Source organism: Hemicordylus capensis, chromosome 2, assembly GCF_027244095.1.
Source record: "Hemicordylus capensis ecotype Gifberg chromosome 2, rHemCap1.1.pri, whole genome shotgun sequence".
Classification (NCBI taxonomy): Eukaryota; Metazoa; Chordata; class Lepidosauria; order Squamata; family Cordylidae; genus Hemicordylus; species Hemicordylus capensis.
Window position 1 is genome coordinate 37,032,999 of NC_069658.1, and position 24,216 is coordinate 37,057,214.

General features: G+C 40.6%; 1 protein-coding gene across 7 annotated transcripts in view; it reads right to left on the bottom strand.

The window, feature by feature from the left end:
- MIER3 (MIER family member 3) overlaps nt 1-24,216 on the bottom strand; it is a 30,053-nt gene continuing 5,837 nt past the window's right edge. For all 7 annotated transcript variants that reach the window (XM_053301027.1, XM_053301029.1, XM_053301031.1 and 4 more), the window contains 10 exons: nt 23,971-24,105; nt 23,091-23,211; nt 20,995-21,080; nt 20,412-20,484; nt 16,252-16,403; nt 15,013-15,094; nt 13,352-13,443; nt 4,280-4,407; nt 3,976-4,121; nt 1-3,849 (listed from right to left, as the gene is read on the bottom strand). In XM_053301027.1, coding sequence (XP_053157002.1) covers nt 3,392-3,849; nt 3,976-4,121; nt 4,280-4,407; nt 13,352-13,443; nt 15,013-15,094; nt 16,252-16,403; nt 20,412-20,484; nt 20,995-21,080; nt 23,091-23,211; nt 23,971-24,105 — 1,473 coding nt within the window. In that variant the 3' untranslated portion in view covers nt 1-3,391. The remainder of the gene's footprint in view (nt 3,850-3,975; nt 4,122-4,279; nt 4,408-13,351; nt 13,444-15,012; nt 15,095-16,251; nt 16,404-20,411; nt 20,485-20,994; nt 21,081-23,090; nt 23,212-23,970; nt 24,106-24,216) is intronic.

Here is a 24,216-nt window from a genome sequence, read left to right on the forward strand (position 1 = left end):
AAAGGTTTCCAGACATTTATTTCTGGAACTGTACACCAGGTATTAAAGTACAACAAATACAAAATAATGTTAAAAAAATCAGTGTTTATGTACAAATATTAAAACCAATGCAACAATAGCAACTTCCTCTTGGAGATCTGATACTAAAACTGGTTGCGATTGTCACTAATTTTGTATCATTATGCACAGGGGATACCAACCTGAATCTAGGAATGACTGGTTGCTCTAGGGAGGACTTGAGACCTCTTCATTGTTCTTAGACAGTAACTGGAACATTTTCCCATTCCAATGGAAAAATCATAACATGATGTTGTGTAAAAATTTAGTTTTCCATTTATAAACAATGTGCTTGTAACACTGGGCAAACGGAGTCTTCTACTGGTCAGTTTATCTACTAGTTTACATTCAAAGTTGAAATATCCACTAAAAACTTTGGTTAAATTAAATAGTATCACTAATACTCTACTGGAACTGAAATTAATGTATGGTTTTTGAATCTCAGTTCTAAAAGGAAACAACTGCACAATCAACCTAATTGTACACAATTTAGTATACTTCAGACAGTATTGTACAGCCTTCAAGTAAAGTCAGCAATTTGACCATGACGAAAAACAAACATTTAAAAAGCTGTTCATGAGAGGATGAAATGACTAATGAAAGTAAAAGTATTGCTCTAATCACAGCACCAGTTACACTTCTAAGTGAATCAGCTATCCTTTTCAGAGTCCCTGTAGTTAAATGATACAACTACCAAACTGCAATTGCCCATGATGGATTTTTGGTTTGTTCTTCGGTGGAGGGGGGTGGGGAGAGAGAGAGAAAATATATTCAGCAAAAATGGAGAAGTTGTCACAGTTTGTTAGAAGAATTGTGCTTCATCCACTAAGAAACAAGGCAATGTAGATTTCTTCATATGGTTGCAATGTTGTCATTCTTCATACTCAAACACAACTCTTTTTGTAAACAGTACAAGTTCTCCATTAAAATTTTAAAAACAGAGAAAAAAACAGGTTAAGTCCAGCTTTTAAAAGAAAAATTCAATAAATAGCTATTTTACATGAATAAAGTCATAGTGGTACAAATTTATGAATGTCACATCAAGCATGCACAAAATGTTACTATACACAGAAGTAGTCAGAAAATATTGAAATAGATATCTAAAAAGATATGCAGAATGTACATATTTACATAATCTTGCAAATTATTGCCTCATTTTAACAAGGAATTAAAAGTAAACATTACCAGCTAGCTAGCCAACAGGCTAAATTAGATCAGCAATTAAAAATCTATTAAAACTAGCTGGAATTCATTGTTCTCTCATACCATTTTCAGAATTTTGGTCAAAAGTCTTTATTAAATAGCTAAAGTGTCCATTCAACTTGCTGACAATCAAAACTTTAGACGAGAAACTAGACTGTCTCGGTCTTCATTAAGACCCCAGCAATGCATAGATAAACTGAACATAGTACTGCATCAGCTAATGAGAATGGGTGCGTTCATTTAAGTGCAACTGGTATAAGCATTCAGACATTTTTGTGTAATGATTTTTATACAGACCAGCCACTGTAAACCCATAAACATGAATGTATAACAAAAAATATGGCCAGTATCTTACAAAATTATGTAAGATGTGTTGATACAGAAACAAAAAGAAACAAGGTACAGAGTTCTGCACAAATCACAGCAACAGGAAGCTGACAATTTGGCTTTAAATGTCAGGATACGACACACGGCCAAGGCTACCCATTATTGACTGTGAACTTGCTACATTTACAGATTGCGGGTGTATAACAAGTCATCACCACCAATTTTTGTCCACTGTGCTAAATTAAGCTGCGAAAAACAGTTAAATGTGTGCTATGGTGTCGAACTCTTCAAAGCCATCTTTGTTACAATGCTGTGAAGAACACACAGCAATATGCTGCATCTCAAACTTCAGATGTCAATGCAGTTCACAGTATGTTCAATAAATACCCTCCCTTTGAAGTACTAACTAAGGCGTCTGCTTTCTATTTATGCAGTGCAAGGGTGAAATCATTAGCAACACTATGAAAAACTTGCCCTTTTTTAAAAAATGCAGTTATTTAAAGAAAATTAAATACGTGTAATGGCCAGTGCAAAACAAGACAAGTATTACTGCATTTCAATTGTACTACAAGAAAGTTCAGCATTTTTGTAAGACAGAAGTTGATATCATTCAGAGCACATAACCAAAAGCTTACTGGTTACTGTAACTGATAGCCATTTAAAAGCAAAAGCTCTAGTGGCCTTTCACAAATCTTCATCTGTGAAAGTTTACCAAAAACAAACAAACAAAAACAAACACATAAAACAGCCTTAACAAAAGGACCCTCTTGGAGTATAAAAATGCACTTGAACTTTTCTGTCAATCCAGAAAGAAAAACAGGTCCATGCTTGAAACAACAATTATATATACTTCAAGATTCTACTGCATCATCATCAATCATCATCATCTGTGAATCTAAAGTCCCTCATAAGTTTTAACACTTTGAACTGCAGTAATCTGAACTTAAGGCGAGTCCTAAGATGTAAACCATTAGTGGTAGAACCTAAGCTGTGCAGACTGTACCATTATCTCTCAGTGGCCTTAGGAAAAGTTACATAATGCTTGATGATGTTTTAACATCCTACTCCTTAGAAGTGTGGACACGCCCTCACTCCAACAAAAGACCACATCAGTTCAGCCAATAGGTTGAAGTACACAGAAACCTTTGGACAGTATAATCATCTCTGTGTAAGGTAGCCATAGCCTGTAATTTGGTAAGAGAATCCAAATGGGTGTCTTCAGACCTTGCTCCTACAGTCCCTTGTGCTAGTATCCAAGGTGAACCTGTTGTTTCGTGAACTGAAGTGCTCTGGTATAATAGATGAGAGAAGGTTCCATTTAAAAATATCCTTGTGTGTTTGTGCAGTTTAAAATTAAAGAAAACTTTCCCTGCTTTTTAAAAAATGCTACACTGAGCAGGGATCAGAACTGGTACCTGTAAACAATCATTATTCCACTGCATCCATCAGGGCAGAAGCAACTTAGACTAAAAAGCCACTCCAATCAGTTCAGAACTTCTGTGCTGGTTTTGAGACAGCAGTCTCTGTCTACAGGTTTAAGAAAGAGGAAGCAGAGCTTAAAGCTGCACCACAGAGTTCTCTTAGTCCCCAAACTCTGCTAAACATTGTATGAAGTTTCCATATCTATGGATTGGAAAAAATGAAATTACTCTTGATAAATCAAGATATAGTTCTGTACATAAAGACATCACTGATGTCATACAGTTCAAACTTCCAGTGAAAGACTAAGCAAACCTGATCGTTCCCATCGAGTTTACCACAAACTGCCAACAGTGTCCACCATCTCTTCGCTTGGCTGCTGGATTCATTCTGAGTGGAGGGCAGTGTGCTGGTGTAATGCATGGGCACTAATAAAGCCATTCGTCTCGTTTGCAGATAGACTGCTGAAGTCAGCCACTGAGACTGCCATTTTGGCACTGGTAATATGGTGCGTGTGATTTTCAAAATCAACGCCCAAGTTATTTACAGAAACATCATTCATGAAGGATTCTGGGACTGCAATCCCCATTTTTAGTCTCTTGGCAGGCCTTTCGGACTCCTCGCTGCACATGTTCATTGGGTTTAGCTCAGAGTGATAAAATCCAGTTTCAAATAAATTAAAACAATCACTTTCACCATTACTAGGCAAGTTAAGCAGATCTTCTGTTACGACAGGCACATGATTAACTGCTGTTCGGGACAAGCTGTCCAGAGGTGGGAAGGCATCATCTAAGCAGTTCACATCTGTAGAATGGCAGACTGTGGCTACACTGTTGGTTAGTGCTGGAAGAGAAGAAAATATTTTGTACAAGATGTCACCATTAGCCTGATATACAGTTGCGGCATGAACATTTATACATACAGATTCTTCCCTTTCCCATGCCATCTTTCCTGCACCCTTTGATTTACCTGTCAAATCATTGGCAGTAATGGAGTTCAGGATGCTTAGCTGTTGGTCAGGAATGGGCTCTGGCCTGCTGTTTGTCGTTATGGCTGAAGAATGAACAGCTCCACCAAGAGCTTCTGCTTCATCCACCAACCGATCCATATAGTCCCTGCAATGATAATGGCATATTAAAACTGTTTAATTGGCTCCAACTGGAAGCATGATAATATTCTGAAGACATAGAATCTGGGCAATATTACAACAAAGATGTTAGGAAATTCTAGTGGAGAAAGAGCGAGAGCAATATTCTAAGGTCTTTGAACTTACGTGACTCCCGGATGGTGGTTGTACCTCTTTTTTCCAAATCTTGTTTGCTGAGCAAAATAATCATATCGTTCTGATTTCTTCCACATGTAGTAAAATGCGACACATTCAGCAACTGTTCTGGTTCTCACCTAAAAAAAGAGGAGGGATTAACACACTCAAGTCTCTGTGATAAATCCTTACTGATTTACTGATCTATAAAATACTAGCAGACTGAGTTTATTTCTAGGAATGATTCCAGGTTAAACACGTGAAAACCATGCTTAGTGATTTTTTGAGGCTTTCAGGAAAGAAAGCCTCAAAGACCCATCTTTTTAGCCTGGCTTTTAATGATATCTAGTTTTAATTTTAATCTGGTTTAAATTTTTTTTTTAATTTTAATTATTTAATTATGTGTTTTTTATATTAATGCAAACCACCCTGAGCCACTTTAGGAAGGGCGTTATATAAACTGAATAAACCAACATACCAACCATGATGCCTGCTCTTTTCCTTAAAATTCCTTCTCAAACCCCACAATCTCAATGAAGTCTTTGGCCTAATCCTAGTCCACATTCTCTGCTGTAACTAAGCTTAAGTACATGCAAGTGAAATAAAAACAGGTTGCTCACCTGTAACATGATCTGGCAGAGATCTGTCAACATCCATAAGTATGGGGGGGTTCTGCATCTGCGCAGGAACCACGTGGTAGCAGTGTTAGCAGATCTCTACCATATCATAAGTTACAGGTGAGCAACCTGTTTATCTGGATCGAAATCCGTAAGTATGGACATTTAGCTAGCTCCCCATGGTTCAAGGTTCAGTATTTTAACACCCGCTTTAAAACACTTCTCCCGAAGCTCGCCTTGGCAGCAGAGCACACATCTATGGCGTAGTGTTTAATGAAAGGTAGCTCTGTGGACCATGTTGCAGCCTTGCAGATGTCTGTGAAGTTACCCCCGATAGGTGTGCAGCCGATGAAGCATAGGCACGAGTAGAGTGGGCCTTGATTGCTTCTGGTGGATTTATGTTCTGCAACTTGTAGGTCAGCAAGATGAGCTTGACCAGCCAGCTGGAGATTCTTGGTCTGGATATGCTGGCATCCTTGGCAGGACCCTTGTAGGCCACAAACAGGTGCTTAGTGGTTCTAAAGTCTTTGGTACACGCTAGGTAGTACAACGCACTAGGTAGTGCCCTGTGTACATCCAGAGAGTGCATTGTACATTCTAAAGGTGTAAATGGTTCCCTGAAGAATGAGGTGGAAGCTGGTCACCACTTTGGGCAAAAAATCAGGGTCCATACACATCAGCACCTTATCAGGATAAATCCTGGTGTAAGGGGAATCAATCCTTAAGGCTGTAAGTTCACTTACATGCTTTGCAGTGGTAATATGGTCAGGAAAGCTGTTTTCAAAGTCACAAGCTTGGCGGTAGCAGTAGCCATAGGCTTATATGGGCTATGAGTCAAAGCGGAGAGCACCAAGGAAATGCTCCATAGCTCTACTGGAGTACGAATAGGTGAGTACACATTCGTAAGTCCTTTCAGAAAAGCATAACCATCCAGGTGAGAGAAAAGAGTTTTGTCATCACATCCCGGGTGTTTGGCACAGAGTACCGCCAAGTGGACCATCAGGGACACTCTAGCCAAACCTTGTGTCTTTAATGTGGTTAGATAGAGGAGTATGTCTTTACTAGTAGCCTGTTTTGCTAGAAAACCATGTGCCTTGGCATAGGTCTTAAAACGCAGCCATTTTCCAAAGTAGTTACGTCTAAGTGGAGGGCTTTCTTTGGTTAAGCAAGATGTTTTCAGGATACAATTTGCCATGCCGTCAGATGGAGTGTAAGTACGTCTGGGTGGAAGATAAGTCTGTTGTCCTGGGACAGGAGATCTAGCTTTTGAAGCAGATGATGGCAACTGTTCCCCGAAAGTTTGAGTAGCAGTGGAAACTATGGTTGTCTTGGCCACCATGGAGTCACTAGGATGCAGGATGTAGGAGCAGCCAGGAGACACGTCACCACTTGGCCTATCAGAATGGGAACATGTATGTGTCTCTCAAGTTCAGTCCACCTGGAAAGCATCCCCTAGATACTGAGGGTCGTGTCCCACCCCCGAGCAAAAGCAAATGCACTTCGTGTTTTCTGAAGTTGCAAATATGGTTGAACTCATCCATAGGTCGACAAGAGAAGCAATGTATTCTGTCTTGAGCTCCCATTTGTGTTGCTGCTGCTGTGCAAATACGCGACTTAGATCGTCCACTAGGATATTGTCCAGGCTCTTTATGTGTATGGCTACTGGAAATACTTGATGCCTGATGCACCAGTGCCATAGTTGTAAGCTGAGAGCACACAGGGTCCGTGACACTGTTCCCCCCTGGTGAATGATGTACGCTTGGACCATGGTGTTGTCCAATTGTATTTGTAGTAGTGGTAGGAAGGCCCTCATTGCCTGGAAAATGGCCAGCAACTCCCAGAAGTAGATGTGCAATTGGGCCTGCTGAGGGGTCCACTTGCCTTGAATTGATGGTTCTTGCAGCAGGCACCCCAACCCAGCAGAGACGCATTTGTTGGCAACCAGATTGATGGTGATGCAGTCTGGAAAGGAACCCCCTCTAGGAGATTATAGTCATTCAACCACCAAGACAGTGAGCGTAGTATTTGTGATGGTATTTCTGGACGCTTGCACTGGCTGTCTTAGTTTGAATGGAAAACTGACAGAAACCAAAGTTGCACTTCCTCATTTTCAATCGTGCATTACCTATTGCTGTGTTGCAGGATGCCATAAGGCCCAGGAGTTGTTGGATTAGCTGAGCTGGCTGTGATGGATGTTGCTGGAACACCTGGATCAGGTCTCTGATGCACTTGTACCTTTCTCTGAGTAAGTACGCTCTCTTAGTTTCAATACAGCTCTGATGTAGTTGATGACATGTACTGGGGAGAGTTAAAACATATTGTGTCTGAGAAAGTAAATCTCCTTGGTCCCTGGACATCAGGAGCCAATTGTCCAAGGAGTAGATTGAAATTCCCTGCATCCTCAAGTGGGAGATCACAACAGCCATACATTTGGCAAACACCCTTGGGCCGATGGAAAGTCCGAAGGGTAAGACGTTGTATTGGTACACTTGTTTGCCTACGGTAAAATGTAGGTACTTCCTGTGTTGCTCCCTTATGCCAATATGAAAATAGGCATCTTTCAGATCTAGCGTTGCAAGCCAGTTCTCTTGATAGAGAAGGAGTAGGATGTTCTGCAACATTAACATACAAAATTTCCTGACACGAACAAGTTTGTTCAAGTGGCGTAGATCCATGATGGGGTGGATTCCACCATCCCATTTTGGGATCTGAAAATAGTGGGAGTAAAAACCTTCCTGTCTGTGTGCCCACCGCACAGGGGTGATTGCACCCTTCTCTAATAACTCCTTCACTTCCTCCTGCAGTGACAGGGATCATGGAGTGAGCTTCATTCCCGTAAAGTATGGGGTTCTCTTGAATTCTATGGCGTTTCCTGAGGATGCAGCGCTCCGATGTTATGCAGAGCCATGCAGGGGCATGGAGTACCAGCTTGGTGGAGTTGGGCATTGGTGGAAGAGATGGAATTGCGAGGCTGCTGAAGGTGCTTGCCTGCCAAGATGTCAATGCCCCTGTTAGTGGGAGTTGGAGGGAGTTTAGGGGGTGTCAGTGGGCGGTCTTGTACCTCAAAGGTGCTTCTGAGGTTCTGCTTGCTTGGTTTGTTGGGACCGATTGTTCCTGCCCTTCCCTTGGTATAGACCAGGCCTGCTCAACTTAGGCCCCCCAGCTGTTTTTGGACTACAACTTCCATAATTCCCAGCCACAGTGGCCAATAGCCAGAGATTATGGGAGTTGTAGGCCAACATCTGCAGGAGGGCCGAAGTTGAGCAGGCCTGGTATAGACGCTTATCATATGGATTATACTGTTTTCTATCATCACGGCACTCCTGTTGTCTATAAGGAGGCCTCTGTTTGTTAGAATAAGGATGATATTTAGTGCTGTATGAAGAAGCAGAAGCAGATGTTGTAAAAGCCTTTGCAGTGAATTTGGATTTTTAAAGTTGCTCCATAGTGGAGTTGGTCAGTCCTCTCCTTCATGTCACTTTGAAGATTTGTAGACCATAGCCATGCATGTCTTCTTAGTGTGACAGCTGCCATTAAGGAGTGAGATTCTGACTCAGCAAGATGTTTTGCTATGCATAACTACTGTCTAGTAAGTTCAGCTGACTTATCTAATGTTTGCTGGAATTTTCTCTTGAATTTTTCAGGTGAGAAATTATTCAAGTCTCTCTGAAGGGATTCCCATAAGCTGTGATTTTACTTGGCCGTGCAGGCTGAATAATTTGCTATTTTAATGGACTATTTTAGTGGAGTAAATTCTTCTCTCTAGATCTAATTTCCTTCCTTCCTTATCAGATGGAGTTGTGTGCCATCTCCCCGATTTTGACAAGGTGGTGCAGTCAATAACCAGGGAGTTTGGTGCCTGATGTTTTAAAAGGTAAGTGTTATCTTTCTCTTATATACATTATCTAGTCTCTTTGAGGTAGGAGTGGATGTGTGTAATACCTCCCAAGCACACTTCACTGCCCTGAAAATTACAGGCAGAACAGGAAGAGCCATGGGCTGAGTGGCCTGCAGTATCTGACCATAACATTATATACTGGGTTGTCTATTGTGGAAAGCTCAGACTTCAAATCCAAGCTTCTGCCATAACCCTTAACATGCTTATGGTAAGCGTTCATCTCCTCATTTGGAGAAACATATGTGGAGGGTAGATCATCAGTGGGAGGATTCACTAAGCTATCTGCATCTTCAGGATCAGATTCAAAATCAGAGGATCCATGGTGGTCTGATGGAGATCCAGTTGGAGAAGATGGAATACACATTTGGGTTTCTGTAATAGATCTTATTGGTAAAGACTGTGCCTGTGTCTGGGTACCTATCACCCTGAGCGGTGGAGGGGTTGTCTGCATTGCTTCAGACACTCCAGTTGGTGCTAGGATCTGTGTTGACTCAGAAGCAAATGTAACAGGTTTGTTTGGAGCATCTCTACTTGCTAGGGTGGCAATTGGTAGTGAGAAAGAAATTGGATTGTATGACCTTGGTGCAAAGGATTTCCATGGTATTTCCCCTTGATAATCATATGGGGCACCAGGGGAACAAGACCCGATGGATGCCATAGCAAGGGTGGTGCCAGCTGCTGATGCATGGGAGAAACTACAAGAACTCCAGGTTGAAAGGCTTTCTAGGTGAGCAGCAGATAAGGTAGTCTGAGGATGAGCTGGTGGAGCTGATGAACATAGGCAAGATCCCTCAGTACTTGAAGGGAGAAACCCCTTGAATGTCGATGTAGATCGGGTACTAGAAGAGAAGAATCAATAACAACATGAGTGTGGTTGTAGGCTCTAAGCCGGCATCTCTGTCCGCTGCTTCTTCCCTGTTGTCGATATCAAATGCAGGCACTGGCATTTGGCACCGTGGTGAGACTTGTCTCGATGTCGACAGCACAGGTGTATGTAAAGTCGATGCTGAGAGTGGGAAGCGTGGTGTCAGATTCATCAGTGTCGATAGAGCATCACGTTGGTGTTCAGTCAGCATCGACAGCGCTGATGAGGTCACCGGCATCGGTGCCGGAAACAATTAGTGAGCCCTTGATGTTTACCGCATTGCTGTCGGAGGGCTGTTGGCATCTAGAGAATCTGTCAGTATTGGTGACTTCCTCAAAGTTGAGGACTTGGAAGGGTCGATGTCGAGGGCAGCTTTCGACTTAGATGTTGGTATTGAAGGTAGCTGTTGTAGGTTCGATGGAGACAGTGTCTGTTTTCATGTTAAGTCAATTGTTTTAGGCTTTTTTGGTTTGGGTGTTGAAGGATCAGTGGTCAATCATTTAGTTGTGGACCTCATGGGCTTTGGTGCCGAGCCAGAATATGTACCAGAAGGAGGCTTTGGACTACGTAAAGTCAATGTTGATGGTTTGGAAGCCTTCGACATTGAAGGTGTTGCTGTCAAAGTTGATGGCGAAGGCTTGTGAGTCCTCAACGTCGAAGGTGCTTTTGGTGGTGTTTTTGAAGACAAAGCTGATAGGCGCAGTTCGCCCAGAGTCGACGGGCTTAAAACATCATTGTAAGTGGCGGCACAAAGCTGAAGTGCCCAATTCTTGCGAGTGTTTCAGAAAAAAGACAGACAAATTTTGAAAGTAGACACATTGTGCTCTTCTCCTAAGCAAATGAGACACAACTCATGGAGACGTTTAGAAGGGAATTTTGCCTTGCAGCCCTCACACCTCTTAAAGCTCCGTTTTTCCTCAGCCATATCGATGGGCAACACGCGTAAGCCAAGTCTGTTCCAAAGGTCAAAAATGCCAATTGTTGTCTATCAGCCAGAAATAGGTCAAATACTGAAATAACAGTCCCTTTTTAAAAAAAGAAGATGAACTCACAAGATAGAATAACGCTGAAGAACTATTCTGACGAGGAGTGACAGACCGAGGTCCAAACGCTACAGCGGTCGGAAAAAGAACTGAGGAACATGGCACCCAGCCCGCCTTTAAATAGCACACTGTAGGTGGGGCTTGGAAGCCTCGACGAGCTGCAGCATTGCTACTGCGTGGTTCCTGCACAGGCGCAGAACCGTCCATACTTATGGATCTCGATCCAGATCTGCATATTCTTCCCCAATTTCTCCCTAAGCCTGCTCCCCTCCCCTTCTTCTGCTGATTCCCTTGTACTTATTTTTAAATTGTGAGCTTCTTGGGGCGGGGATCTTGTTTTTTAAAAAAAAAAAGGCACATGGGTGGCACAACCACAATCCCCTCAATTCTCTTCAGCATAGAAGCTTGAGGGGAATTGATTTACTGCTTGAAATGCAAGTTTTCTATACTAGTTTTAATTTGGCATGTAGCATGTCTAACAAAAGCCTTTAACCTTTCCACCAAAAGGACATTTATCATCATTTTTTAATTTACATTTATATTCCAGAGTGGTATACATGGTTATATTTTTAGTCACAATGACCCTGTGAGGTTAAAGGTAAAGTGTGCCGTCAAGTTTATTTCAACTCCTGGCGACCACAGAGCCCTGTGGTTTTCTTTTTGTAGAATACAGGAGGGGTTTACCATTGCCATCTCCCATGCAGTGTGAGATGATGCCTTTCAGGATCTTCTTTTATCACTGCTGCCTGATATAGTACCAGCAGGGATTCAAACCCGCAACCTTCTGCTTGTTTAGTCAAGCATTTTGCCGCTACGCCATTAGTGGCTATCCTGTGAGGTTAGGCCAAGTTAAAAAGTGACTGGCCCAGAGCCACCCAGGGAGTTTTATGGCTGAACAAGGATTTGGTCTCCCCAGCCCCAGAATACATAATCATCCCTCTACATTCAGATAAAAGTGTGCTTATATTTGGAACTTTGTACAAAGGATTTAGTTCTAAGAAAATGGGTGCTACTTGAAAGAAAAATCCAAATGCTTACCTATCCTTTCTCTATTGTTAAAAAAGGAAACTGACAAGAGTCTTTTCAGAGACTAAGGTCACAGACACTTAACAATAATATGGTAGCCTAACTAATCTCTCTTTCTCAAGCTTCACATCCTAGTTCATCTTGCATATTTACAGAGTAGGTACCTAAAAGAATTTAATCTATAGATTGCAGTCTAAGGATAATTATTTTAGATTTACTTTCTGAAGTATTTTGACTGCATGTAAGCTTGCTAACTTCCAATTACCTGGTTGTCTGTGGGAACTTAAAATTGTGTTTAGGAAACCACAGAAAAGGAGATAGAACTGCACAGACAGTTAATACTGTCTGCACGGGGCTCCTATGTTTATGCACAGTTCTAGGATTGGAAACACAGTTTCCTTCCTTCTAGACTTAAAAGCACTATGGTACTGGCTCAGACATCATATGGACCCTTAGTTAAATAATAAAGCAAGACTGGTCGATTTAGTCTTTAACCACAACTGGATGCTGTGGAGGTAGAATTCTTCTGAGGCTCATGCGGGTAGGCGAAGCAGGGAGTGCATGCTCCCAAAGCGCAGGGATGCCATGTGGAACCAAGATTTAATTGTAGTTCCATGTGACTTCTGAACCAGCCCACTGCCTCTTCAATCTGTGTTCAGGTTCTAATGCATGCTTAATGCTGACATGAGGCACAATCTAACAAAGCTGGAAGGCTCCATATCGGGGCTGCAGCAGATCCAGAAGGCAACCCTAACACAGCTGTGCAAGCAGTGTCCTCATATGAATTCCCACTGTTGCAAATGGGACTCAATGTGGTTTTGCTGCTTGCGCAGCCACTAGTTTTTAAAAGCGTTGGATCTGCCTCCTGGCTCTGCTGCAGCCCGGACATGGAGCCTTCTAGCTCTGCTGGACTCCACATCATGTCAGCCTTTATTTAAAACAAGTTTAAGGGGCACCAATACAAGAACATAAAACTTAACAGATGAAATAATACACTAAAAGAATAAAAGCTGTGCCAAGACATGATCTACATGTTCAGAAGATCATCCTCTGGTTATGCTTCACTGTTTTTTTCTGTCTCATCTTTTGATTTCTACACCATCTAAAATGTTATTTCCATTCACGGGTGTACAACAAATACTAACAAAGAGTCTTGTGGCATCCTGAAACACTAATTTACTGAGAAAATGTTTCATAGGCCAGAATCCACTTTGTCCAATCCATCAAACACTCTGGAATCTGCAAATATAAACTATTTGATTTCTAAACAAAAGCATCAGAAGTCATTGATCATATAAGGCACTCACGTCCCTGTAGCTAAGGAAAGACTGGACTAAATTAGTCAGAAACTAAATGAACACAGCAGCAAGTTGTTGTTGTTTTTTGTTTTTTTAAAGTATAACCATCCAAAGTGCTGACATTCTGCTGCAGACTATTTCAGAGATAAACACACTGACTCATTTACTAAATGAGCTGCTTTACAATGTTTGTTGTAAAATTAGCATGCAAATGGCTAGTCAGTAACAATATGCTGTTTATGTTACTCTACACATTACATCTAATTTAATTAGTTTCTTCTAAGATTTTAAAATGACTTAAGTGCTATTTGCCTCATTTATTTGTTTATCAGCTTACCTTGTTTTTTTGTATGAGATGAAAATCTTTCCCATAAATCAGAAGTGCATGTTCAAAGTTTCTACATTCTTCTTCTGTCCAGGCTGTCATTTCTTCAGAGAGAGGGAGAGAGAGAGAAAGAGCGCGAGCAACAAAGATTGATATTTTAGTCAAAAACCTAGAGGTTCCAGCACTGCAAAGACAATTGCCCCAACCCACATGGGCTTCTAGTTGTGGATTACTTAGAATAAGAGTGCCACAAGCTACTTTGCAAGGGAAGGGGGAACTCATATCCAGTGAAGACTGGATACGCACACAGAATTGCATCCATTACTGCACTTGAGTATCTGGGCACGACTCACAACTGTGTTTACTTTCCTTATAATGCTAAGCAGACTTGTATTTCTCAATATATGCTCGCCTATTAGAACTAGTTAAAATGCTAGTTATCTGGGATTTACACTGTACTTCTCTTGATTTTTAGAAAAGGTTCAAGGCAGGACACAATACATCTAATTTGTATTACCACAAAATAATTTATCTTTAAGTTTTTACTTCAATTGCAGAACTTTCCTCTCAACATTAAAAAAAAAGTTGGCAGATGTATCTGTATGTTTTTACTTGTGGCAAATGTTTTAAAATCGACAGGTTGAAGGTGGTAGATAAATACAAAATTTAAATAAATAAAATAAAAGTAACCATTTTATTTTGAACTCCAGCTTGTTCAAAAGCAGTTTTCTTCAGAACTAAAAGTAATGAACTCAATAGATTCACACAACGATTTTCTTCATGATTTTTGTCATCTTGCAATAGCCTTGAATTTCAAGGACATCCACATGTAATCTGATGTAGGAGAACAGATGTATCAGGCAAGGAGATCATGTTTTGTCTCTGAAAATTTCACCAGACTGAAAATGAAGCTGTAATCACTCAGCCTTCCAGAGACTGAGTATGTTCTTCCATTTTATAATTATACAAATTATTCCAGTTGTTATTCTTATGTCTTTCTAATGGCAGCTAAATAGTCTGCTTTGCTGTAATAAGGGATGAAGAACTGGAGTTGATAACTTACCAAGTGGCAAGGTGCACAAACAAATTTCTGCACCTTGCCACTTAGCAGCAAGTTGTCTACCCCTGTTTCTCATCCCTGATGACAGCAGTGCAGACTGATTAGCTGCCATCAGAAAGATACAATAACAGCCACCCGAATATTATGCAAAATGATATAATGGGAAAAGATACTGGCTAACACCCTAATGAAGTATTTGCACAACAAGCAAAGCATTAGTGCAAGATGATCATACAGTTGCACTAAAAACTCCAGGGATTTGCACAATTGCAAAAAGTTCCACTTAAAACAAAGGAGAAGTGCTGCAGTTGAGCACTGTTGCACAAGCATGTTTGCAATAGTGCAACCCTAGTCTGGAATATGAACTCCTCCTGACTGAGAGCAAGTAGCTAGCACAATAGCTTTGTGCTAGTGCGACATCCTTATGCAAGTGCTGTGTTAGTCAGGGGTGTTCTCAGTCTCTGGAAGGCTGTGTAATTACAGCTACATTGGCTCACAAATCAGAGACCACACACACAATCAACAGCCTTGCCTCGCCCGATACATCTGTTGACTACTTCAGACAGCATGTGGATATATCTGAAGTATTTAATTCTTACTAAAGATGTCTTACCTTGAGATGCCTTTCCATTTGAGCAATACCTCTCAATTGCTTCTTTTATATTGTGGCTGCATTTGAGAAGTTCATAGAGTGCCTAGGACAGATTGCAATAGTTTTCATTAAAATAATCAAAAGGAAGACAAAATACAGTTGCTACATTCCCATGTAAACCATATGTTTTAAAGTTTATGATACTGTGCTTTCTCCACTTATTTAAGGCAATATAAAATGGAAAGTTTATGCACACATAAAACAGTGTAAAAACATACTGGCTGACATCCTAATGCAGCAAGAATTCATCAGGAGCTGTGTCTTTGCAGAAGGAGGCTAATCTTAATGCATCTGGCGGCTTCTCCATTGCAACGGCATCCACTCAGGGTGGGGGAGCATTTTCAGCAATCTTCTCTGCCTCCAGAAGTACTCTGTTTCTTTCAAAATCCCCCACCCCCACCCCGGAAGATGCATGAACCTCAAGGACATGCTTTTGGAAAGCACAGGGCACTGAAGGCAGAGAAAATAACTGAAAACTGATCTTCCATAAGAGGCACACTGGCAGTGAAGCACTCTTTGGTGCAGACCCATCTTCCTGGCACATCCACACTGCCTTATTTAGGATGCCAGGCTCTGTGCATTATATTACTAACCTCATTGTGCATTGTATTGTGATTACACCCAACTTTGGAACCATCTCCCTCAAGAAGTCTCCTAAGACCCCAAATAAAGGATTTTAGTGTGTGTTAAGGTGCAGTAAAACACAAACGTTTGATGGAGAGGTACTCATCCTTGAATACTATGAGAAAAGTGCAGAGAAGACCTGATTGACTGTGGTTCCTGCCATTTAACCACTGGTACGATTCGGACTGGGTTTTAATTCAAACGAGGAAGATCAATGAAAACAAACACGGGAAACTAACACACTTGGCTTTTTAAGTAAATTCACCTTAAGCCTCTTTCGGAAGGTGTATCGAAGTTTGTTTTTGTTTTTTACTTTCATGATTGACAACAAACAATTTTTCTTTAGCTACATGTTTACACGATAGTTCATAAAAATCTACTCTGATTCCATGCATGCAATAAAGTATGGTGCAAATTTAAATGAGTGCATGAAAGTGATCAACAGTACTCTATTTGTCAAACCTAGCATGGCTGTATTTTTAAGCAAAAGTAATCTAAACGAAAACAAAATCCTTTCTTGAACACAAAGACAGACACTAACTGGCAAATTATACAGTGATAAAATTAGAAACATGCCTGTTCATTGTCCCGTGTATGTATTCCCTCCGGAATTCTGCCAATCATTTTTTCATTTCCAGTTCTTAAAGAGGTCTCAAAAAGATACTCCTTAACTTTACTCTCTGAAATCCCATCAGGTTGCCAAAGTAGCTGGTCTTCATTTTCATATACTGTTAAGAAAGCCATTGAAACACAAGTTATGGGACAGATTCAAGAGAGGGACAACTTTAAAAGATAGAGGAACATGAAAATATGTCGTCTACTGGATGTATTGGTCACAACACTTAAACTGGGGTGGGGGGAGGACGGGGAGAGAGACAGAGTCAAGAAAAATAGTTAATCCAAATCAAATACCTGGGGGAAATGTCAAGTAAAATATCCATCTTCCCCAAAATGTCTGGGAAATGAGTGTAACCTTTTCCAGATCAAGAAAATAAGGAGTTGTATACATGCGCATATAATACACCTACATACTTGCATTAATAATTCAAAACTGTCAGACGACCACAACAGAGGGCAATAATAAATGAAAAGGAGTGGTTTTCTGAAGTCATTTTCTGTTTAAAGAACACAATACTTTACTAGCATCTATTGCAAGCATTTCCACTGGCCAGATTTAATGTTCTTCCATCTGTCCCACTGACTGGGCGTCTGGCAAGAACTGTGGTGTAACACCAATGCTATAGCCTGTATGGTCTGTAGAAGTTGAAAACATAAGTCTTGTGTTATTGTTTTTAAGTGTAATTTTCATAATGATTTGTGTGAAGCACTTAATTTGCTTATTCTGAAACATTATCCAGGAAGATTCACAGTTTTTAATGTGGTGGTTTTTTTAATTAGCAGATAATAGGCTTTATGTAACAAAACAAAACCAGCTATTTTCCCGACTGCAACAATTAAAACTTGTGGCAAATTGATAACAAAATTATGTAATTACTCGGAGTCAACTCACTGTATGTCATTTAATGCATTCTGCCTGTGTTTGGTTGGTTTCTGTAAATTTGTAAATTCTGTGTAACAGTCTGTCAGCTACACACATAAGAATAAACTTAAACTACTAGCATCTATTGCAAAATTGGCTAATCCAGAAGCAGACACTGAGGCACCAGCTCCCAGAGTTGCCATCACCACATCTTTCAATTCACATACTTATTTTGTACAAAGCTGGACAGATGTAAGCAGTAACAAAATGAGACTTTACCTGCTATAGTAAATGTCATTCCATAAAATCTACTTCTAAGAATTGCTTTCTAACTGGCATGCCTTGCATCTAACCTTGCAAACTGTCTACAGGCAACACAGATAATTATCTAATGTGAAAGCAGTATTAATACTTTCAACACAAAAGACACATTAAGAAAAAAAATTTTACAGTTACCTTCCTATCCTGAAGAAAGAACACAGCCAAATGAGAGACCAAAAGCTTACTTGTGTCTTTTGAAGCTACTGGTATTACTCCAATTATGACCAAAGTCCACAATAATCTAGAATAATTTCCTGGTATATCTCAATAAGACATAATGTTGAAAATGAAGACATTTTAAAAGTGAGAAGTTTTTTATTTACTGTTTGCCTTTTTGGAATCCTATAGGTACTTCTGACATTTACATTGCAATTAGATACCACAGTATACTGTTAGACCAGGCCTGCTCAACTTTGGCCCCCCACCCCCAGCTGTTTTTGGACTACAACTCCTATAATCCCTGGCTACAATGGCCAATAGCCAGAGATTATTTATTTTATTATTTTATTTATTATGGGAATTGTAGGCCAAGATCTGCAGGAGGGCTGAAGTTGAGCAGGCCTATGATAGACCATCAAAGTTTAGCAGCAGTGGAGACACTGATGTAAGATGGCATCATTACTTCTTTCAAGGAATGACACTATCTTACACCAGCAGAATTACTTTAGTGCTTAATGGAAATTACATGTCAAAATTACATGTTACCTATTGCTATGGAATGCTTTCCCAATAGGCATCCACTCCTCAATCACAGCTTTTAGAAGGCAGGTAAAAACACGGCTTTTTACTCAGGCTTTTATATGAGGGATGTTCTCTTTTGTTGGTTCTGTTTTTTGTGTTGCGTTTTACTGTTTTCTTGGGTATACTTTTTATTTTTTTAATACTTTTGTACTGTTTTTAATATTAAAATTTAATATTTGTACTGTTTAATTGTTTAATAGATTTGTGTTATTTTTAAATATATTGCGAACCAGGCCTAGGCAATCAGTAAAGTCGGGATAGGATGTCAGAAATCCTGGCCCCCATAATTGCCACTGGTAGTGCGGTGGTAGTGGTGGCGATGGCTCAGCAACTCACATTGCTGTGGGGATGGCTGAAGAGATTCTCGGGAGCATCTGGAGACGGGCAGGGAGTGATCCAGGGCAACTTAGGAAAGTGCGTTGGGAGGAAGCATGGGACGGCTGGGTACTGCTCAAAGCTTCTCCCATGGCCTGCTGTGAACCACCTTGGGATTATTTTTAATGAAAGGCACAGTAGCAGTTGATTGGCATTATAGCTGGGGGGTAGGGGAGAGCCCCCCCCCCCGCTTTCCTCTGGGCTAGCAGGCGTGGGTATTTACTCAAGCCTGCCGGCATAGAAGAAACAGATGGGAGCAAAAAGCAGGGGCAAAAAATGGAAAAACAAGGGAAGGAAATCAGGGGGGAATGGGAGAAAGGATAAAAATAGGAGGAGCAGAAAGTAGAAAAGCACGGGAAAAAGCAGGTGCAAAAAGCAAAAAAGCAGGGAGGAAGGGTAGAAAATCAGAAAGCAGGGAATGCACAAAGCAAAAGCAAAAGGCAGAAAGAGAGGCAGAAAGCAAGGGAAAGGAAGCAGAGACTGTATCGGTTCACCTTCAAACAACCTAGCAAGAGATCAAACTTATTTATTTACTACATTTTTATACTGCCTTTCTGCCTTGACAAAGGCACCCAAAGCGGTTTACAATATTGAAAGAAGCAAGTTACAGAAGATAAATAAAACATTGTCTCAGGCTGTTGGTCTTTTCAGGCGCTGAGGACAAGAGCTCCCTGGTCTGGGCGCCTCCTTTCATGCCTTCCTCTCAGGGCACACTGGTCTTACCGGCAGCCAACAAAGCTTCCCAAGCAAGGTGCATCCTCCAGACCCTCCTCCCCTGCCTAACCCTTTTTTGGTCTCACTGGCTGGAAGAGGTGCTACTCAAGCTTTCCCAGCCAGTCTGATTCCTAAGGGGCACCTCCTGTCACCACCCCACAAAAGGGAATTAAAAGTGGGTACAAAATACACTTCCTGATGGCTTCAGGGGCTATATTATCTACCTGGGTTTTTTTTAATTTCCTTGTGGGTTCAATGGCACCCCCTAGGAATCAGATTGGCTAGGACAGCTAGAGTAGCAGCTGTTCCAGCCAGTAAGACCAAAAAAAGGTTACAGGCAGGGGAGGATGGGCTGCAGGAAGCTCACTGCTTGGGAGGCTTTGCTGGCTGCCAGTAAGTCTGATCTTTTGCTAGACTGTTTTTGCAGGTGGGAGGCACAGCTCCTCCTACCCTTACTGACCAGCCATCTGTGGAAAGGTAGTAAATAAATTTAGCAAACAGTTATCACTAAGCTTCAGCATAACACTGTGAGTTAAGAGTATCATCTGAGATAACTCGCCCACACATACCCAGTGAGCTTCACACTTGTGTGCAGTTTTGAACCTCAATGTCCAAATGAAATAAGCCTATCAGATGCACCATAGGAACAACATAGGAACATAGGAAGCTGCCATATAAAGTCAGACCATGTCAGACCATAGGTCTATCTAGCTCAGTATTGTCTTCACAGACTGGCAGTGGCTTCTCCAAGGTTGAAGGCAGGAATCTCTCCCAGCCCTATCTTGGAGAAGCCAGGGAGGGAACTTGAAACCTTCTGCTCTTCCCAGAGCGACTTCATCCCCTGAGGAGAATATCTTGCAGTGCTCACACATCAAGTCTCCCATTCATATGCAGCCAGGGCAGACCCTGCTTAGCTATGGGGACAAGTCATGCTTGCTACCACAAGAGCAGCTCTGACCACAAGACCAGAATGGCCCTTTGATATTTTAATACTTTACCTCAGATGTGACTGCCACTTTCCAAAATATAATTCTAAACTTAATTCTAAAAAATAATTCTAAAAAATAATTCTAAAAAATAATTAAGTAAAACGAAAATAACTTACCTTTTTCATCACTGCTGTTTTTGACTAAATAAGGTGGGATTTCTGCTTGGTACTGTGAACCAATCATTATTTCCTGAAGAAGTTTAAAAAAACAACAGAAGTACTTCAACCATACAATTATTCTTAAATAGCTCTTATCAAAAGTATACTTGTAAACGAAAGACTAGAATCCAAAACCATCCTCCTGCATGCACAGGGCAATGGGGCAACATTTCCTTCCAGCGGTAGTCCCTCATGCTTCATGAGGTGAAACTCTATAGGGTGCCATAATCTGGGGAGCAGAGAACTTTGAGGAAGAGCTACTATTGGAGTGTGAGCTTAACCCATCCCCTCCAGATGAACAGACTACTGCACATAGCACTTTGAATTGTGCCCAATACTACCACCACACATTTCTAGGACAGGACTTTCCCCCCATATATTTTAAATTCAGATTCTTTATATATCCAGAATACATGGTTCCATTTAATTATTTAAAGAAATAAGTTTAAATACGCTAATGTTGACCACTCTATTTTTTTATTTTATTAGATGAATATCCTGCTCTTTTCTGTAAGGCTCACAGCAGCTTAATTAAAATTACCTTCCGCAACTCTTCCGATGAATTACCAGCATCCACCTCCACATCTTCACCATCCGACTCTTTATCACCATCACATGTAGTGTTTGCTTTTTATAATGAGGGGGGGAAAGTGTTACTTCAACAATATTGAATAACTAGTAATTTAACATACTGCAACATACATACAGTGCATTATATTTTAATTAAGGGATCCAGGTAATAAAATTAATCTTATTAGCCCTCATTACATTCTGTTGCATAACAGGCAAAAGTAGGAATCAGTGTCCAAGTTCCATAATAAGAACCTAAATGCAGCCCTGTTGAATCAGACCACAGATCCATCAAATCCATCAACTTGCTTCATAAACTGCTCGGATACCTCAACTAACTCTGAAAAGGCAGCTTGAAGGAAATAGTCCTCTTCTACTGTTGCTCCTCTGCAACTGGTGTACAACTGATACAATGCACTGATATGATCCACCAGGCTGAAGATGTTAGAGCTTTCTGAAAACCAGTTATCAAATTCACATATACCAGCCTTTACAGAAATCTGTAAAGTCAAAGTTATATCCTCCATTTCTCAACTGTGTCCAACCACAGAAATGCTCTACATCTGGTATCCCTTTGCTTCCTTCTGTTGATGTATTTAAATATCTGATAAAAACTTGCCTTTTAGCTCTTTCTAACTGACACTGCATCTTTACCATTTCCCACCATGGCACTTGCCTTTTGCATCTTGTCTTATTTAGATTGCAAACCTGAGAGAAAGACCTGTGTGTGTGTGTTTGTTTTGCTTTATGTACAATGGTCAACATAAAATAAAAACATTTAAAAATAAGTAAACAAACATGCAAACTGGGGAAGCACCAGTGCTCCCAATGGAACACTGGTGCTGTCCAGGTGCTACAGCACATGCACCCCTATGGGGAGGGGGAGGGATTTTTGCTAATCTCCCTGTGACCCAAAAAGTAGGTTCCCAAGTGTCATGCTGCCCTCAGGGATCTACTCTGGGGTTGCAGGGAACACTTATGGGGGCAGAGAAGATGGTGACATTAATCCCCATGTGAACAGTGGAGTTGCACTCATCTACAGCACATAAGTACCAGCTGGTGCTGCCTTAATCCACATGTCAGCCAGCGCCTTGTTTAAAAGGCATTTTAGAAATAGTAACAACCACACTTCAATTTAAACCAAAACAAAATACACTCAAATTTAGCTGTAATGTGGATTGTCTTAAATGTATATTTTTAAGATTAAAAAACTTTTAAATCCTACTTTTATCACTCTGGAGCAGCACAACAAATTGATAAAAAGCAATTCTTAATGTTTTGTACACCCTCTACTTTGACCTCCCAGCACAATTCAGACAAATTAGGTTGCATTGTAAGTGGTTGTCAAAAGGAAATTGCAATATCCTTGCATTAGTTTTATCTCAAACCAGACACTGCACAAAGACATCTGGGGAAAAGAGGCAAAATAAACAAACACAGTAATGATCCTAGTTCACTATATCATTAAGTTCATTACAGGGATTTTGCCAACTCAACACACATGAATATAAGGGGCTTTGACAGAGTTTTATACACTTAGGTTAACAATACCAGGTCTCTAGACCAGATCAGCTTATGGGAAAGGATTCATGGTATTCCCCAACGTCAGAATTCCATCCAACCACCAACAAATGAAACCATATGACAGAAGGCCACTTGTTCATTAAATGTGTTGTGGCATCCCTGTTTAGGCAAATCAGACTATGTAAAGAAAGCTACGCAGATTGGTGGCAGTCTACTGGCCCAGTTCCAATGTAGCCTTTTATGCTAACCATACTTCCTATTCTTTTGCATTACAGCAGTATTGCCACCCTAATAGCTACATTTGCAACCATATGATTTACAAAGACAAACTGTATTAAGAGGAGACCAAAAGGCTGTCCTGGAGGGCTACTGCTGTTCCTTCATTTTAAAGTTTGGAAGAGGCGAAAGCAGAAAGCCAGAGCAGAATGCGTTCTTCACATGGAATGCATCTGACCTCACAGTCCTAATACTGCGAATTAGAATTCTGACACTGTATTTAACAACTAGAAACCTGATATATATGGATAATACTAATTTTCCTACATCTTAAAGGTCGAGGGAAAAAGTCTGTAGCTTCATGCGAAGTAACCGATGGTGTCAAATCATCAGCAGAAGATTGTGTTTCTTCATCATCCCCCGACAAGAGGTCTTTGGCTATTTCCTCCTGTAAGCAGAAGCGTCAAGGATTACTATCATTCAAGTGTGAAGAGTCCCTGGTTCTTGAAATTAATCCTGCACCAGTCTTCCCTCTGTGGAAGTCTGGAAGAGACGTGGAAGTCTTCACAGCAGAATCCAATTTACTACTAATTTCAGACCCAATTTGAGCTACACTTTAGAAAGCTCAGGAATAGCCTCCAGTAGTTTCAAGTTTCACTAATTACATAAAGCATCTGGACTTTGCATTATGAAATCTCTTATCCCATCCATCTCTGGCAACTCAAACTCTTACTAAGTATCCAGTTAAAGACAATTGTGTTCAAGAGATACTATAGAAGGTAACATTTGATACAGAATATATATTATCATATTATACTTTGTTTTGATAGCTAATACATGCTCAAGTATTAAGAGTATTAAGAACTTTTGTTGAAAAGTGGTGCTCGAACATTTTTAGTACTAGTACAGCCCAATCCTAACCATGTTTACTTGGAAGTACATCTCACTGGATTTCTGTGGAAGTTACTTCCAAGTTAAATATGTTTAGGCTTGCAACCAAATCTTTTCCCCTACAAGATAAAGAAAAATCAGTGTCTGATTTCAAATTATATTATGTATGCCATCACTACTGAGCAGCTGGGATTCAACATGTGGTGGAATGAGGAGAGTTGACCTCTGTATATTAAAAGGGAAAGGTTCATGGTAACCATAGAACCAGACAGATACTTGCTTGACTCTAAAACCCAGGAAAGCGTTTGCAACTTACTTTATCCAAAGTCATGTCTGGCAGTTCATCCGCAAGTTCACTTGGGGAACTATCTGCACTAGAACTTGCTATAACTGGAATTGTTGGTTCATAGCCATAGAATGCCAGTAAATCTTCTAAGGGCATGCTTCCTTCCTATGGTGGTAGTGTATTTTTTAAAAACAGAAAAAGAAAAATATTACTGTTTGTAGAAAACAACATGTTTTTGCATATACATAGAGGAACAAAATTGTTTTAACAAACTAA